This window comes from Lissotriton vulgaris, chromosome 1_1, assembly GCF_964263255.1.
Source record: "Lissotriton vulgaris chromosome 1_1, aLisVul1.2, whole genome shotgun sequence".
In the NCBI taxonomy this organism is placed as follows: domain Eukaryota; kingdom Metazoa; phylum Chordata; class Amphibia; order Caudata; family Salamandridae; genus Lissotriton; species Lissotriton vulgaris.
The window spans coordinates 1,561,057,496-1,561,074,262 of record NC_141685.1 but is presented as its reverse complement, the minus strand read 5'-3'; the positions used below and the strand labels follow the sequence as shown (position 1 = coordinate 1,561,074,262).

At 44.6% G+C, this 16,767-nt stretch overlaps 1 protein-coding gene across 1 annotated transcript in view; it reads left to right on the top strand.

Annotated features, from left to right (window-relative positions):
* Positions 1–8,307, top strand: part of LYZ (lysozyme) — a 173,324-nt gene extending 165,017 nt beyond the window's left edge. The window contains exon 4 of the mRNA XM_086918036.1: positions 7,905–8,307. Within this exon, the coding sequence (XP_086774162.1) occupies positions 7,905–7,983 (79 nt within the window). The 3' untranslated portion in view covers positions 7,984–8,307. The remainder of the gene's footprint in view (positions 1–7,904) is intronic.
* The last annotated feature ends 8,460 nt before the right edge of the window (positions 8,308–16,767 follow it).

Sequence of the window (16,767 nt, the reverse complement as noted above, 5' to 3'; positions counted from 1 at the left end):
TACCCCTTCATCGCGTATGTACGCACCGTACCCCACTTTCCGTGTCATCCGTACGCACTGTGCATACGCACCGTACCCCTGTATTCATGGGGTGTACGACGCGTACATGGGGGGTCTGTCTCGTACTGTTTTAGGGGCGTACAAGGCTTTTCCCGCACTTTTTGGCTCTTGTAAAAAAAGAGCCGTATAGCATGCCGTTTGTACGAATTGTACTTTTTGTACTAAACTGCTGCCGGGAATACATGGGAACGTCGCGTACAGAGCAATCCGAATCGGAATCGCTTGTATATACGAGTTGTATGGTCTTTTTTACAATTTGTATGGAGTGCGTCTATTTGTACGGATCGTACTTCCTAGGTTGTAGGGGCCTCCTTACAAGTACGAGTTGTATGGAGAAAACGCTCCATACCACAGTTTGTACAGCGTTTTTCCAGGATCGGAATCAGCCCCTATATGTGTGTCTTATAAATGAACGCAGCACATACATTACACACAAATATCTCATTATAGTTGTGTGACTCGTGCATAAGGCACACACAGGCATATTTTTCCAGGTGTTAGTCTAACTTCAACCTGGACAAAACCTTTATTAATCTCCCTCAAAATATTTACAACCATATTGCTAGCCACCTCTAGTTGATACTTGTCTTGATGATCTAAATATAACTGAACATGTGAAGAAGGCACGTCCTGAAGTCAATGTGCTTTGCCCACTTGTGTGGTATTTTAGAGGAACTCCTTGGCTGTAGTACTATAAACAAAGAACAGTAGTCACTGCTACTGTTTCAGAGACACTATTTCATAGCTTATACATTTTGGGGAATAGTCAGTGACTGTGTTTCAATTGCACAGTATGATATGGGGGCCAGTGGAGAACACTGACATTTTAGTTTCCTTTTGTTTGCTATAAATATTTTTTGTGTAATTTTATTAATTGGATTTTATTCATCCGTGTTAGTATTGTCCCTTCCTGCAGGGTCCTTGCCAAACTTTTTGCCTTTATCTCCTATATTTTTGACCCTGTTTTCATTGACCTTAGCATTCTGGGCACTTTACCACTGCTGATCAGTGCTAAAGTGCATATGCTCTCTGTTTAAATTGATTGGTTATCCATGATTGGCATATTTGATTTACTGGTAAGTCCCTAGTAAAGTTCACGGTGTGTGGCACGGCCTGTACATCAAATGCTACTAGCGGCCTTGCAGCACTGGTTGTGCCACCCACTTCAGTAGCCCTGTAAAACATAACTCAGACCTGCGACTGTAGTGTCTGTGTGTGCAGTTGTGAACTGCCATGTTGTCCTGGCAAGTGCACCCACTTACCAGGCCCAAACTTCCCTTTCTTATATGTAAGGCACCCCTAAGATAGGCCCAAGGTACCCCCATGGGCAGGGTGCAGTGTATGTGAAAGGTAGGGCATGTACTAATGTGTGTGACATGTCCTGATAGTGAAATACTATGCATTTCCTCTTTCACTTTTGAAAGGCTATCTGCCCCAAAGGCTTATCATTAGGGTTGCACTGTAAAAAATTTACATGTGTAGCTTTCCTTAGGGACAAGACAGAAAAATCGACTTTAGGATCTCTGAACTCAGAATTTTTTAACACATCTTTTAAAGGTGGTTTTAAAATTCTGTGTTTGAAAATACCACTTTGAGAAAGTGGGCATTTTCTTGTTTTACCATTGTGTGCTCCTCTAGCTTTTTGTGTATTCGGTGACTGGTGTTTGAGTGACAGAAGCTGGGATGTGCATTCACTCTAGACAGTCACTGGAAGGGTTGAGGTGTATCCTGCCTTGCTTCGGTGACTCATATCTGGTCTAAATAGACCTCGTCTGCATTTCGAGTGGTGGGAGGAGTTTCAATTTGACCTGAATAAGCTGTGTCTCCTTTTTCACAATTCTGTATCCCCCCTTGTGGTAATGCTGCTTAAAGGGAGGACAGGACTGGTTTGGACTGGGTTCAGAGACACTTACTGCAAAGAGAACAATGACAAAATGGGGTATAAGTATTGCACCTAAAACCACGGGACTTTAGATTACTTCAAGAAACAAGAGGGTCCTGCCAAGAAGAAGAGTGAAAGGACTGCGTGAGGAGCGCTGCCTTTTCTGTGTGAGGGGTGGATTGGCCTGCAGTTGCTTCTTCTGTCTGTGGTGGAGGAAAAGGACTGACTCTTTTCGCCCAGCTGTGGTATCCTGCTTGTGAAGAATCTCCAAGGGCATGTGTTTTTTATTTTATTTTATTTTCAGAGTTTCATATAGCGCTGGCTGAAAGGAGGGCTGGAAGCTAAGTGAGAAACGCTGCCCCTGATTTGTGTGGAGTAGGATGACCTGCAGTTGCTGCTTCTGGCTGGGGCAGGGGAAGGACTAGACTGTTCTTCAACTTTTCTAGCAAAGAACATATGGAGTGTTTTGAGAAGCTTCCATCTTCATTATTATTGTCTAAAAGTGAAAGGGCGTGAGGAGTGCTTCGTATGCAGCCCAGTACATGGTGAGCGCTTTGTGGTGGCCCTGATTCATGGCCCGGGAAGCACGTGGTGAGCGCTCCCAGTTTTGCACAATCCTCTTTGCTGCTGTCAATGGAAGTACGCAGTGCCCTCATGAGCGCTTTAGTCTCTAAAAAGGGGTAAAAGCAGAGAGTAACCACTTCTCTGTGAAGAAAGGGACACTGGACTGCCAGGTGCTTCCCAGCAACTGTCCGAGAGCTGAGAAGATTTCTAGTTTGAGTGCGGCCACTTGTCAGCGGAGCCAGCGCTAAAAACAGCCCCCAGCGTTGCCAGGCAACCAATGTGGATGCTAGGAGTTTCGGCTATTGCCCAGCAACCACCCGGAAAGGGAGAAGTAAGGCGGTGGCTGCCAGCAACATCGATGTACCGGCAAGTGTGGAGGGTGCGCTGTGATTACGCTGAAGCTGAGGTGCTTGAGGCGTATGGACTCGGAAGGATAGTAAGTCCGTGCCGGGGGAGAGCTTGGAAATTGAACATCCACATGTGGATATGGCAGGCTTGAGGAAAGAGCAGAGATCCAAGAGGTCTTGGAGGGCTCTAGGCATTCTACACTGTGATGAGGGAGACTGAAGGGGTCCGTAGCCGCACCGCACCTTTGGAGGCAGCTGCCCTGAGTTATTCAAACACACAGGGCCCTTAGGAGGCTCCCCGCGGCATTCTATTGTGTGTGTGACCCCTTGTGGCATACCTGGGGCGGGCCAAGTGGCCGAGATCGAAGATGCATTCATGATCCAGATGGGCCCTAATTAAAATACATAGGAGTGTTTCTGGAAACTATCATAATTCCGCTAGAAGATGCGCAGAGGCTCCTATATCATAATTGGAATCCTTAAAGTACCGCATAACATATAATAGTCGCACTGATGTGCTATCTCTATGGGTTCCCTGCAGTTGTAGGAGCTTTACCCTTTGGGGCACATGCATCATTGGTTTTTGCTTTCGCAAACAGTGCGAATCGCAGAAATCGGCCGTTTGCGAATGCAAATCCAATTTTTGAGATGCATCAAGTTTTTTTTATTTTTCGCAATTTAAGAAATCGCATTTTTTTTGCGATTTCTTAAATTGCGATTGCATTTAAGAAATCGCAATTTTGCGATTTCTTAAATGCAATGCATCATTTAAAAAAAATTGCGAATTCACACATTAGAAGTGTAAAATTAGCATGAAGTCAACCTTTATGCTAATTTTAGAAATGTTTCAAAAATGCACAAAAGTGCATTTTTGACACTTTCATTTTACACTCACACATGCCCTTGGGCATGTATGTGTGAAAAATGGACTGTATGTTACATTTCAGCGGTGCAGGGAGGGGTCCTTTGGACCCCCCCCTGCACCCTTGAAATTGCATTCTCATTTTGCGATTCCTTAATTGCGAATCGCAAAATGAGAATGCCTTCCCATTGATTCCTATGGGCCTATAGGCCCATAGGAATCAATGTAAAGGGCTTCCTTATTTGCGATTCACAAAATTGAGAATCGCAAATAAGAAATCGCAAAAATATATGCAAATTTTTAATGCATAGGTATTTGCGATTTCTAAAGTGCGATTCCTTAATTTTCGCAATTTAGGAATCACAAATACCAACAATGATGCATGTGGGCCTATGTGTTTAGGGTGGTATTGATATGGTGATTCTTATGTTTTGGGTGCATTATAATAATTGCTTCACATTAGTGCCCTAATGTAAAGGGTTTTTTTGGGATGATGAGCACAGTGATAATGTTGTCCTAATGTTTTCATGATGGATGTAATTCACAAGTATTTACTTATATGCACTACCTATACTGTTTTGACCATTGCCTAATGGCAAAGTGATTTATGATCTATGTCATGTCATGACAATCGCCTGGTTGGTGGCGGAATTTATGTGATTGTGGTTTTAAGTGTTTTTATGTACCATACAACGGATATTTTTATATAACATTGTGTGAAATCTATTTTTGTGGTGTGCTTAGTTTGTCACTGGTTTGGGTGTGTGTTGCGCAAACGCTTTACACATTGCCTCTGGGATAATCCTGACTTCTCTGCCAAGCTATCAAGGGGGTGAGCAGGGGTGATCTGGTGTGCGTAACTCCCTTACCCTGGCTGAAGTGGTGGGTTCTGCCTGGCTTAGGTGCAAACCCTTGCGGTACAAAAGGGGGGGGTGATGGACGGAGCATCTGAACCAATCAAACACTCACACCCAGTCAACAGATCTGGGTTTAATACATCACCGTTCTTTAGCCCACTCTGCGACCCCAGTTCAGACATGGCCGTATGCAAATCAGTGTGACCCTGTGCCTCATGGGAACAGTCCAGCACGAACTGCCAAGCCATGCCTTCCCTGGACCGGAAACAAGCTTCCTAGGACCGGTCTCTGGCATTACAGCGGTCTTCCAACCAGAAACTCCATTTCTAACAATCCGAAACAAAATTGATTTGGCAATTTTAAGATATTTACATTTTAATTGCAAATGTTGTTTTGATGTTGCTGTTTATGTACAAATTGCACATTTCACTGAAGAAATGCTTTCAGTTGTGCCAAGCAAACTAGGCTGAGCTTGAAATTCATCTCAGAAATCTGCTTAATTAATTAGGATTTAGGTTTTTTCACTTGAGGCAGCTTGGCCTTGTACATATCAAGGCTGAGGCTTCTCTCCCCCATAGTTCTAATTTACAATACTGACAATGGACACGATTTCTACTCAAATATAATTTGCATACATGCACTACTTATCCTCTACAAAGGTAAGGCTTCTTTTCCATCAGTGGTTGTGCTAGGCAGAATGTGTTACACCTAGGGCCACTCACCTAAATTCACAGGACTTCTGCGGAAGTAAATATCTGCAACCACTTCCCCTTGAGAATAATCTTTAGTATCAGAAAAAATGACTCATACCAAGGGAATAACCCTAGGGGGGAATTAGGTTGGAGAGCGAGAAAGAGAGAGAGAGCAATGGTTGTGGTGTACCAGGAACATTTGTGAAAAGGCTGGGTGTGGGTGTTAATCCTTCTGAGCAGGACTCTTGAAGTAAGTTCTAGTAGCAAAGCACACTCCTTCAGTCAGGAGAGGTATGTGCAGCAAGAACAGAATCATTTCAGACAACCATACATGAATGCTTTACAGTCAGATGGAAGTGCGAATCCTTAATGAAACATACCATACAACAAATACTAGAAGACATTTGAGTCCATGTGAAGGACCCCTGGGCACTGACACCTATTCTGAATCCTGAGTGTGTATCCTTTAGCCTCTGCACAGAATATACCGAAATCTTTACCTGCCCTTAATGATGTGTTACTTCATACAACTGGTCCTTTTCCTTTAGCCAAGGCTTTCCTATTCAAAATCAAATTGTTAGGGTGTCATTGAAGAAAAAAGAGATTCCAAAACTAGAAGCACCCGGTTAGTGCACTAAACAGAGGACCGTGTAATGGGTTGGAATAGCTGGAACGTAAAGTTGCAAAAAATAGTCATAGTCAAGGCGATAGGGGCACAGTGGTGCCGGCTGATCAACCAGGTCCTAGGGTTCTGGATTATTGGAAGCTGTCTGGAAGAGACGGAGTTCCAAGAATGGTTGATGGCCCTCAGCTTCCAGGCTAAGATATCCTTGGTATTCTTGTTGCAGGTGGCAGGGCTCAGCACCCACAAACGGCGCTGATTAGAGACACAGTTCTCTCTCAAGCCACGTTGACTAAGCCAATCAGGGGACTGAGTTTAGAATCGGTATTTTTACCATGTCAAGCAAGTGTTAATCTGCAGCCTTATTGAAGATTACAAATTATTTCCTGTCAATTAGAAGGATGCCTCTGGCAGGAGACTGGGGCAGGAAATAGAAGGTTGAGTAAACAAACAAATTAGGCATTGGAGCCTTCCCAAAGATTCCTGAGTGTTTCCTGCCAATTAGAAAGCTGTCTCTGGCGGGAGACTGGGGAATGAAATGGAAGCCCTTCATTAGATGTCAGGGCAGTTGAACAAACCTTAAGGTTAGCAGGAAGCAGAGGCTTTTAACTAATCGGTGGCAGGTAATTGAAACCTCAATTATATGGCACGCCAGCTGAACATTTAAAAAACAAGCAAGCATATCAGGCAACCTTGAGGTTATCAGGAAACAGAGGCTTTCGACTAATAAGCACTGAGTGTTTGTTCAAACAGAAATTGTGAGCATTTGCACTTAAACAGGCCTTGTAACATCACAATCAAACTAAAGTACATAGCATGCCCAAATAAAGTGCACAGTGAGTACATGGCATCTGCCCAACTTGAAAATAGTGAAAAGCGCACAGAAGAGTGCATGGCACTTGCCCAACTAGAACACAGTTAAAAGTGCATAGCGAAGTACATGGAACCTGTCCAACTAGAAAACAGTTAGAACAATGGGGAACAAACAGCACAGGCAAACGAGGATATAACATAATATTTCTCTTATGTGCATAAACGTCTTTGTTGAAAAAGAGGAAATCAGGGCTCGAAAAATCTAAAAATAAAATTACTGGACCTGCAGGTCTAGTAACTCAAAAAAATACTCAACCTAACTGTATTTCACTTGACATCTGTGAGCAAATGTGACAAGTTAACAAGATTTAAAGGCATTTTATTGCTCATTCACTTTGTGAGCAACAAAGATGCCTTTAAATCTTGCTATCACATCACATTTGCTCTGCTTTCAGAGACAGAGGTCAAAAGTCAGTTTCTCTTCCTACTCACCAGAAAGGGTGAGTAGTACCTAAAAATAGGTCACCTTAATTGAATCTGGCTCGCAAATGCGAGTGGGCAAGTGGATTTTTCAAGCCCTGGGAATACAGTTAGTAAAGCTGTGTGGGAATTCATGATTCAAGGAGTTCATCCAAGAATTCTGCATCAGCACAGGCTGTTTAAGCAGATGTTTTTGCCAATGTGTTTTATTTAAAAAAAAAAAAAGAGTAATTCCTACAGAAATAAAATCCCACTTTCCTGCATCGCATCCACTATATGATAGTTCAACTTTTTCTAGGACTTTATTTGTTCAACCTGCTTTCAGCCATCCAGGACTCATTACCAGGCTGTTGGCACCCACAATGAGCCAGCGTGTATGTTCCCTTTCAAATTAATTAGGGGTCTAATGGTGACGAGTATGACTGGTTCGATCATCAACAAATGTAAGGGTAGTCATTTCATCCCAGGCACATAAGAGTTGAGAACAAATATTTGGCTGGAGAGCGAAGATCGACAACATTGTTTTCTTTTTCTTTTGTCTGTGAATTGTCCTGTACATCATTACAATGTGCCCCAGTTTTAAAATAACTGTTTAATTTGTCCTCTCATTGGAGCTTGAAGTATTCATAGAGCTTATTAATTCCGTACAATAATAAAAAAAAATTATGTGCTACTCATTTTTTGTGTGTAATCAAGTCTAACCAAGCATATTGTTTGCCCCACAGGGTTGCATGGAACACATATTGCAAAGGAAAAGATCTCTCTCCATGGATTAAAGACTGCCAACTAGAAATTGCTGGATAATAATCAGAAAAGTTTGTTACAAGAAACATTCTATTTATAATCAGTATGCCAAAGCATCATTGTTTATAACATGTTTTAAGAAGACCCATTCATACCTTTTTTCTGCATGCTTATTTCCGCCCACTTAAGAGATGACAATAATTCAGCTTTGAAATTATGAGCAGATCATTAGCAGGAGCTGTGGTAGAATTTACAATTTTCTAAATTATGGCTTTTCATATGTGCCCTGTATTGGTTGGACTTGGTTCTGTGATTCTCCTTCATTTATATTGCAATATATTTCTGTTCTATGGCATCACAAATAAACGGACTTTTTGAAGCACACTTTTACATTGGTAAATGTCTGTTTATTTAATGTGGGGACAGTAACATAGAAAAATGATTTCAACGTTTTCATTTATTTTGTGGCCCGATGAGATCAAGCCAATCTTGTCAATCCTGTAGGACAATTCAGAAATACTGGCCTTGTTCAGAAAATTCAAACTAAGCCCATTCTAAGTAGAAACGAGATTGAACTATATGCCCTTTCTGATGGCTATATAAACATGTTATACTCGTATCAGATTATAGTACTTTACTCACACTTTATACTGCACTGTTGTGCACAAAGACCTTACAACTTCAACAATACTTCGATGTGTGAGAAAGGCCTTGAAAGGGCAGTGTCTGGAGTGGGTGGAGAGGCTTTCAACGCATCATTGCCTTGCCAACCATGGAGGGGGCGAGGCTTATAGTCTAGCACTGCCCAAACCGACCTTACCACATAAACAAACAGCAGGAACGTCTGAGGCTGCCACTGACATAATAGGGAGGTTGTAAAAACCTTGATGGACGTTTATTACCTTGAGCTTCCAAACACGAGCATGAAACCAGCTCTCGCCAGAGTTTCCATCTCACTTTGTGCCCACTGTGATATCAGTTCTCCAGACCACTTGAAGACAGCTGATATTGTTTGAGAACCTATGGTACTGCGCGAGGGATTCCTGCAGTACTGCATCTGTCTACAGTTTTGGCACACCATATTTTCATCCAGTCACTCCTGCCGCCACACTGCACTGCAGGCTTGGAGTTGAAATGTGAATAACAAGGAAGCGGGATGTTGCGTCACCTTCCTCTCCAACCACAGCACCAACAGGAGTAGCATCATTGTTTAAATAAAGGATTGTGTCACCAGCAATAAATGCTGATCAATTACTTTTTTTACAGATGACTGAAGATTGTTTTGAAACCATGATATACCAGATGGTACATAGAAGGTGGTGCAAACAGAGGGCGACACGAACTAGAGTGTGTGCTGTGCTTATTGCATATTATGATAACGGCCATGGATTAATTCACTGTCATTTTGCTCAGTTTCCTATATGTGAATCAAGCACTGTTTACAATTAGGAGGAGACAATTATACAGTGAACTAAAAGCATGTACCCTCACCTTTTCGCCTGGCCGAATACTGACAGAGCCAATTAAATTCAAACTAGAAGGGAAGTGGTCTGAGCTGTATTTATTGGGCAACCTAACTTCGGGTGGGCAGTGACTAAGAAAGGGGCTGTGGGAATTGCACTTTTAAGGCTACTCAGGAACATCTCACAGTCTTGGTGTGAGAAGCTGTTACATTCCTACAGTGCCAAAGCAGGAGAAGCACTGTCAGGAAATAGGTCTAATGCAGTACAACCTCGTTTCCCTTTTGTGAAGGCCGGCCGGAGCAACAGGCAATCCTCATGGAAAATTCATCTAGGTATTTACCAAGCTAGCTAAACAAACATCCAGCAAGAAATAAAGGATTTACAATATCCACAAATTTAAATCAAATATAAAACTTTAAGCAGAAAGATGGAAAAAAATAATGAAAGGTTCAAAAGACTGTCAAAAGGTAAAATGACACGAACAGGTCTGAATGGTAAATTGGTTACCCTGAAATACAATGGAAATCAAAATTTATGAAAATAATTCTGAAAGACCCTAAATGAGCTGTCCTGGACCACCACTCGCATCAGAGCCAACTGTCTTTTTCACAGAGTATTCAAACATGACTTCAACAAATATACACAGATGTCTTTGTATAACATATGTCTGGGGCGGGTGATGATGGTTTACCCTCACCGTAATCCTTGGTAACTGTAAGTTACACTGAGTGGAGGAGGTCCACTCAGCTTCCTGCAATTCTTACCTTGCTCCCCCATCTCTTTTCTGTTTCTTTTTCTTCTGCCTCCTTTGAGGTCCGGTTTGGACGACAGATGCTTCAGGGTTGGAAAAATGGGGAGGGGATAGTTGAGGAGAATAAAGGGAAGGGTTTGTTGTATTGGTTTATGTTTTGTTCAGGTTACATCCACCGAAGTGTTATTTGACACATGTGCTGCACCCCCAAGTGGCCCATCGACCCCCCCTTCCACTGATGCACCACCTGTGCCCTTGACCAAGTCACAGCTTGCTGCTCCACCGCAATCTAACCAGCAACCGACAGGCCCACATAAAAACTAATGTCTTTGAATGTGAATGGCCTCCTGGACCGCATCAAATGCACTGCTGTCCTGCGCTTCGCCAAACGATTCCAGCCCGCCCTTCTCATGTTGCAGGAGACCCACTTACTGGGAACCCAATGTCACTTCATTTGGTGTTATAAGAAGGGTGTTCCACGCAGGGATTTGCTCCAGGCTTCCGAGGGATGGCCATCCTGTTACATAAGAGATTTCCCCTGGCAGTTACTAACACACACATAGACCCCTAAGGGAGATACGTGCCGATAGAGGGCCTCCTCAAAGGCCGCACCATAACTTCCTCTCAGTTTGTCTACCTAACGAAACACCTGCAGCTGCACTGTCCACAGTGACTTCCTTACTCGCCAATTTTCCAATGGGCATATCCATCCTCTGTGGAAACTTAAACGCAGTGCCCAAACCGGACCTAGACACAATTGGACCTCCCTCCCAGGGGCACAACTCCTGCACACACCAACTTACGGCTTGGATGGATGCACCTGGGCTCTTCAACGTGTGGAGAGTTTGGCACCCCATGAGGGTGTCTATACTCACATCTTGATGGCACACAAAATGTATTCCCTGTTCAGTCTTTTCTTACTACAGGCCACTGTTGTGTGTCAGGCGATCTGTGTGGCCTTCCTCCCAAGGGGGTTCTCTGACCCAGCTCCCCTTACTATGAAAATTGGCCCTGTCGACCTGCCCCAGAGACCTGTGTGGCGTCTCAATGCTTGGTGTCTTACTGATCCCCACTTCTAGACTCACCTTATTATTTTTAGATTAATCAAGAGTTGGTGGATTTGGCAGGTATCCTCTGGGGGACCGGTAGGGCAGTGATTAGGGATTTAGCAAAGGGTTTTTCCATAAGGGTGAGGAGAAGTTGGCATAAACTACGGTCCTTGAAACCCAGATCCACGCCCTGGAACGTCAGGTCTTCTAGTTCTAACGCCTCACCCCTGGACATGCACTGCTGCTTTCGATGGCCAGAGGCCAACAGCGTCATTTTGTCCTTAAAGATGCCCATCAGTGCTGTGGGGCAAAAACAAGAAATATATATGGGCACTGGGACAAATCAGGGACACTCTTTTATTGTATTACCACTCATGATATGATCTCTAGAATAGTGCCCCAACTGGCGGACATGGACAGCCACTACTAACTGTTACACACTCCCGATATCCTGCGGTCCTTCGCTGCCTCCTCCTAAGACCCTTATGTGGGCAGACCCCCCCCCCTCTGAGAGATAGAACATCTGCTCTTGAGCAATATCCCACTACCTACAATCACCTCTTACTTGGCCCATGAGTTGGATCAATTTACCACTGGGGATGAAATTAATTCTGCCTTGTACAACCTGTCTCCGGGCAAAATGCCTGGCTCTGGCGGCTTTCCCATCGAGTACTACCAGAAGTTCCGCAATGAACTGACCTCATTTATACTCAAGCTTTACTCAAGTGGCTGAGCGGTGAGCATTTCCACCAGGGCACGATCTGGCCATCATAGTGGGCCATCCTCCTGAAAATTGCTCTTTATATAGACCCCTCTCACTAATAATTGTGGAAATCAAACTCTTAGCCAAAATCCTGGCCAACTGGTGCAATCCACTCTCCCCTACCTAATTCATTGCGGTCAATGTCTGTCCTGGTCTGTCAGGTCTGTCCTGTACGTGCCGGACTGGGGAGGTACATATGGTACCTTATTGGCTCCCTTTACCGCCAACCCTAAATACCACAAAGAATGCAGGCAGGCACGCGCTGCCTTTGTGAACATAACCATCTCCAAAGCTTCAAACTGTGCAAAAACACTATTTAACACAGTGAAAATTCTGGCAGGCTCAGATGTAATAGCCAAACCACATTTTCTGTCCCAATCCAAATGTGAAGAACTAGCGACTTTCTTCATAGACAAAGTGGATGGTATCTATCAATAAATCATTTCACAACAAGATGAGGCCTCTAGACCTGAGGTTTCTACATCTGATTGGGTGCATGAACACAACCTAGTAAAGACTGACCATGCGTTAAAGGACTGGCCCCTACTGACAACCAATACCGTGGGAGATTTAATAAATTCAATCAAATCAGGATCACAGAGGGACCCTATCCCAGCTAACATTCTTAAACAACTTGATCACTCAGTGATATCAAACATAACTCATGCACTCAATGCATCAATTAATGATGCCAAGTTCCAGCCCTTTGGAAGCATGCTATGATTCATCCTCTATTGAAAAAACCAAATGCAGATACATCCGATACAAAAAACTATCGACCTATTTCTCTACTCCCAATTCTGTCTAAAATCCTGGAAAAACACATCCATATACTTTTGACACAATATGTCAATACCCACCTACTACTTCACCCATCACAGTCCGGTTTCAGGGCAGGTTTCTCAACGGAAACCACACTCTTTGGTGTGACAGAAACAATCCGCCAGAAATTGGATCAAGAGGAAACAGCAGCGCTCATCCTTTTGGATTTGAGCGCTGCTTTTGATACTATCTCACACAGAGCGCTCTTAAAAACACTGAGCAACATAGGAATTGGCGTAGACGCTCTCAAGTGGATTCAAGACTTTCTTTCAAATAGAACGTTCCAAGTTTTCTCCCAAAACGCCTGCTCTGAAACACACTCATTTAGCCATGGCGTACCGCAGGGATCCATCTTGAGTTCGCTTCTCTTCAACCTTTATGTAAAGCCTTTGGCGGAGTTGGCTGAGGAGTCGGGACTCATGATCTATTCCTATGCAGATGATTCACAAGTTATTTTCTCCCTTGCGACTCAAAATGCAAATGATATCTCAATGCTTAAAATAGGACTTAATAACATCGCAACGTGGATGAAGGCAAATTTCCTAAAACTTAACGGAGAAAAAACGGAGGTAGTCATTTTTGGGAAACAGAAGCACCTATGGAACCGACAACATTGGCCAGAAAAAATGGGTAATCTCCCGATCCCAGTATCACAAGTACATAATCTTGGTATACTCCTTGATGATACTTTGAGCATGCATGCACAATCAATTAAAGTTGCAGCCACCTGCTTTTCCATCATTCGGTGGCTGATAAAAATCTGCTGGATGCTCCCAGAGTCAACAAAAAAAACGGTAGTCAATGCCTTAATCACGTCCTGTTTAGACTACAGTAATGTTCTTTACCTGGGATCAAATAAAACAATCCTCCACCGTTTACAGATGGCCCAAAATGCGGCAGTCAGATTACTATGCAAAGTACCAAAAAGGGAATCAGTTTCTGTATTCTGACACAAGCTACATTGGCTGAATGTAGAAAACCGAGTGAAATTTAAAGCACTCATCTATATGCACTCATCTATATTTTTAAAAGTGTGTTAATGTGAACGCTTACGTCGGGCTTCACCTCCTTCTTCTGTTCCCGCCCCACGAACCCTGCCTGCCCCACCGCAGCCGATTAGGCGCTGCCGGGGACTCGAGCGGTAACCACCATCAGGTGAGGAGCAGGCGAGCGGCACAGTGCTCGGCCCCTCCCACCTTTACGACTATTAATGAACCATCTTCCCAGGAAGTGCAGCTGACGTGCGCAGTGGGCGCGTCGACGGCGCGCCGAAGACGCGCCTAAGACAAGCCCGTCTGCGCCCATCCGCGACCTGCCGGGACCAGGGGCAGACCATGCTGTTCGTCCTATTTTCTACTCCAGGTCTGACCTCATGGGCTATAGAAACAATGCACAGGGCCTATTACCGAGGGATACTCTCAATCGGCTCTGCAAATCTGGTATATTGATTCAGGGCTGCCATTTGACTACACCTGCCATTGAACACATACAGAGAGACCCACCGACCCCATCGCTCACCATTCTCTATTTAAACACACGCTCCCTTGTCAAACATCAGATGGATATTTTCCTTCTGTTGGATACGGAGAAACCGGACATTCTCCTACTCACGGAGACGTGGCTAACTCTCAACTCCGCCCCTGATATAATAGCGGCGCTCCCACCTAACTATTATATTATCCATGCAGATCGTATCAGTGGGAAAGGGGGGGGAGTTGCAGCCATTATCCGTTCTAACCTGATTGTTACCTCCCTCACTTGCCTCTCACTGGAAAAGACAGACAATCTAGTGCTGAAAATTACTACCTCCCACTCGACGATAGCATGCGTCCTATTGTATAGACCCCCTACCCTGATGCCATCATTCCCTATGACCCTGAGTGACCAACTTGCTAATTTAGCACTCGAACATCCTAGGATTTTTTTAGTAGGAGATTTAAACTACTGGTATAAAGATCCTTCGGAGGGCCCACAATCGGCTGAATTGACTGACCTTCTGTCCAATCTAAACTTCACTCAATTAGTTTCCTCCCCCACCCACTGCAAGGGCCACATCTTAGACCAGGTGTGGTCCAATACCACCTGCATAACTGTCCCGACCACTCTACCATGCCTCTGGTCAGACCACCTACTTCTTCAATTTAAACTATGTATTACCCCGCCACAATTACCGTACCAGACGCAGGCGGGTTAGCTAGGAACTGGAATGCAATGGATAAAACAGCCTTCCTAGAGTCATTAGCCAATACCATCCCCCCCTCTCAGAATGAGATCAACTCCTCTGTATCCATACTTACCAGCTGGCTACAAACGGCCAGCGATCTTCATGCCCCTTTTAAAAAAGTCAGATTACTTCACTGACAAAATATTGGACATCAAAGCCAGTATTCCTCAACCGAGTCCCCTCTCACTTCTGGCATGACAATTAAGCCTAACCACAATACCCTCAGTAGTTTCTCACCTATAACCCAGGACCAATTTCGGAAACTACTGACAAGAGTAAAATCTGGTGCCCCCTCAGATAGCTGCCCCTCCCCCACATCTTGAAAGAGTGTTTCTCGACATACCCAGCCCCTGCCCTCACACTCCTGAACAATTCCTTGACTCTTGGCATAGTCCCCTCAGCGTTTAAAGAGGCCACAGTCATCCCGCTGTTAAAAAAACCCGGGGTAGACCCAGCTTGTAAAGCTAACTTCCAGCCCATCTCCCTATTGCCCTACCTGGCAAAAGTTCTGGAGGCTCACGTGGCTAAATGCCTCTCTAACTTTCTTGAGGAGTCCTCCTGCTTTGACCCCCACCAGGCAGGCTTTCGACCAGCACACTCCAGAAGCAGTAGTCACCACAGTCCTGGATACATTGCGAGATTGCGCTGACAGACGCTCCCCACAGGCTCTGGTGCTCCTGGACCTATCTGCCGCTTTTGACACGGTCGACCATAACATCTTGGTCGACCGTGTCGAACAGGCCGGCATCCGGGACCTAGCGGCCTGCTGTCTGAGGTCCTTTTTGACAAATCGCAATCAAACACTACGTCTTGGAGACCTAGTGGGTGCCAAACAACCCATCACTTGCGGAGTGCCACAAGGTTCTTCCCTGTCACCTCACTTATTTAACCTATACATACTTCCCCTGATTCGGACTTTAAGAGACAAACAGGTGAGAGTCTTCAATTATGCCGATGATTTACAACTGCTTTTTACCATCGACAACACTGAAGACTCCATACTGCATTTTCAGTCTACCATGAGTTTTATTAAAACATGGATGGACCAGAACCAGCTTAAACTGAACCCAGGAAAACCGAGCTAGTCCTGACCGGCGACAGCGCCAAGTACTGGGGCCCACACTACTGGCCTTCTGAACTGGGCCAAGCTCCAACACCCTCTTCGTCGGCCAAAACACTTGGAGTCACCGTGGACTGTGATCTTTCATTGAAAGCACAGGTAGGTCAGGTGGTCTCCAAGTGCTTCTTCCAACTAAAAAAAATCCGGAAGGTCCGTCGTCTACTTACGCCCGAGGCAATCACCCAGGTCGGGATCTCTACTGTCCTGTCCCATCTGGACTACGCGAATGCCATCTATCTAGGTCTTCCCAACTACCTATCCAAACGACTCCAGATGGTACAGAACCATGCTTCGAGGTTAATTCTGAACCAACCAAGGCGACAGGCAGCTACCCCCCTACTTAGGAAACTGCATTGGCTTCCAGTTACCCAGCGCTGTGCCTTTAAAACCGGATGTATAATATTCAAATCCCTTTACTGTAAAAGCCCCACATTTATTAACCAACTAATCTCCAGATACACTCCATCTCGAAACCTACGCTCACTCCATCTGAGCCTCCTGCAGACGCCTTCTTTCAAACTTAAGCGCGCCGGAGGACGTAGGTTCGCCACACTTGCCTCCTGCTTGTGGAACTCCCTCCCTCTGGAGATCCGGAATTGTCAAGACCTTCTGTCCTTCCGGAAAGCCCTGAAGACCTGGCTCTTCAGACAAG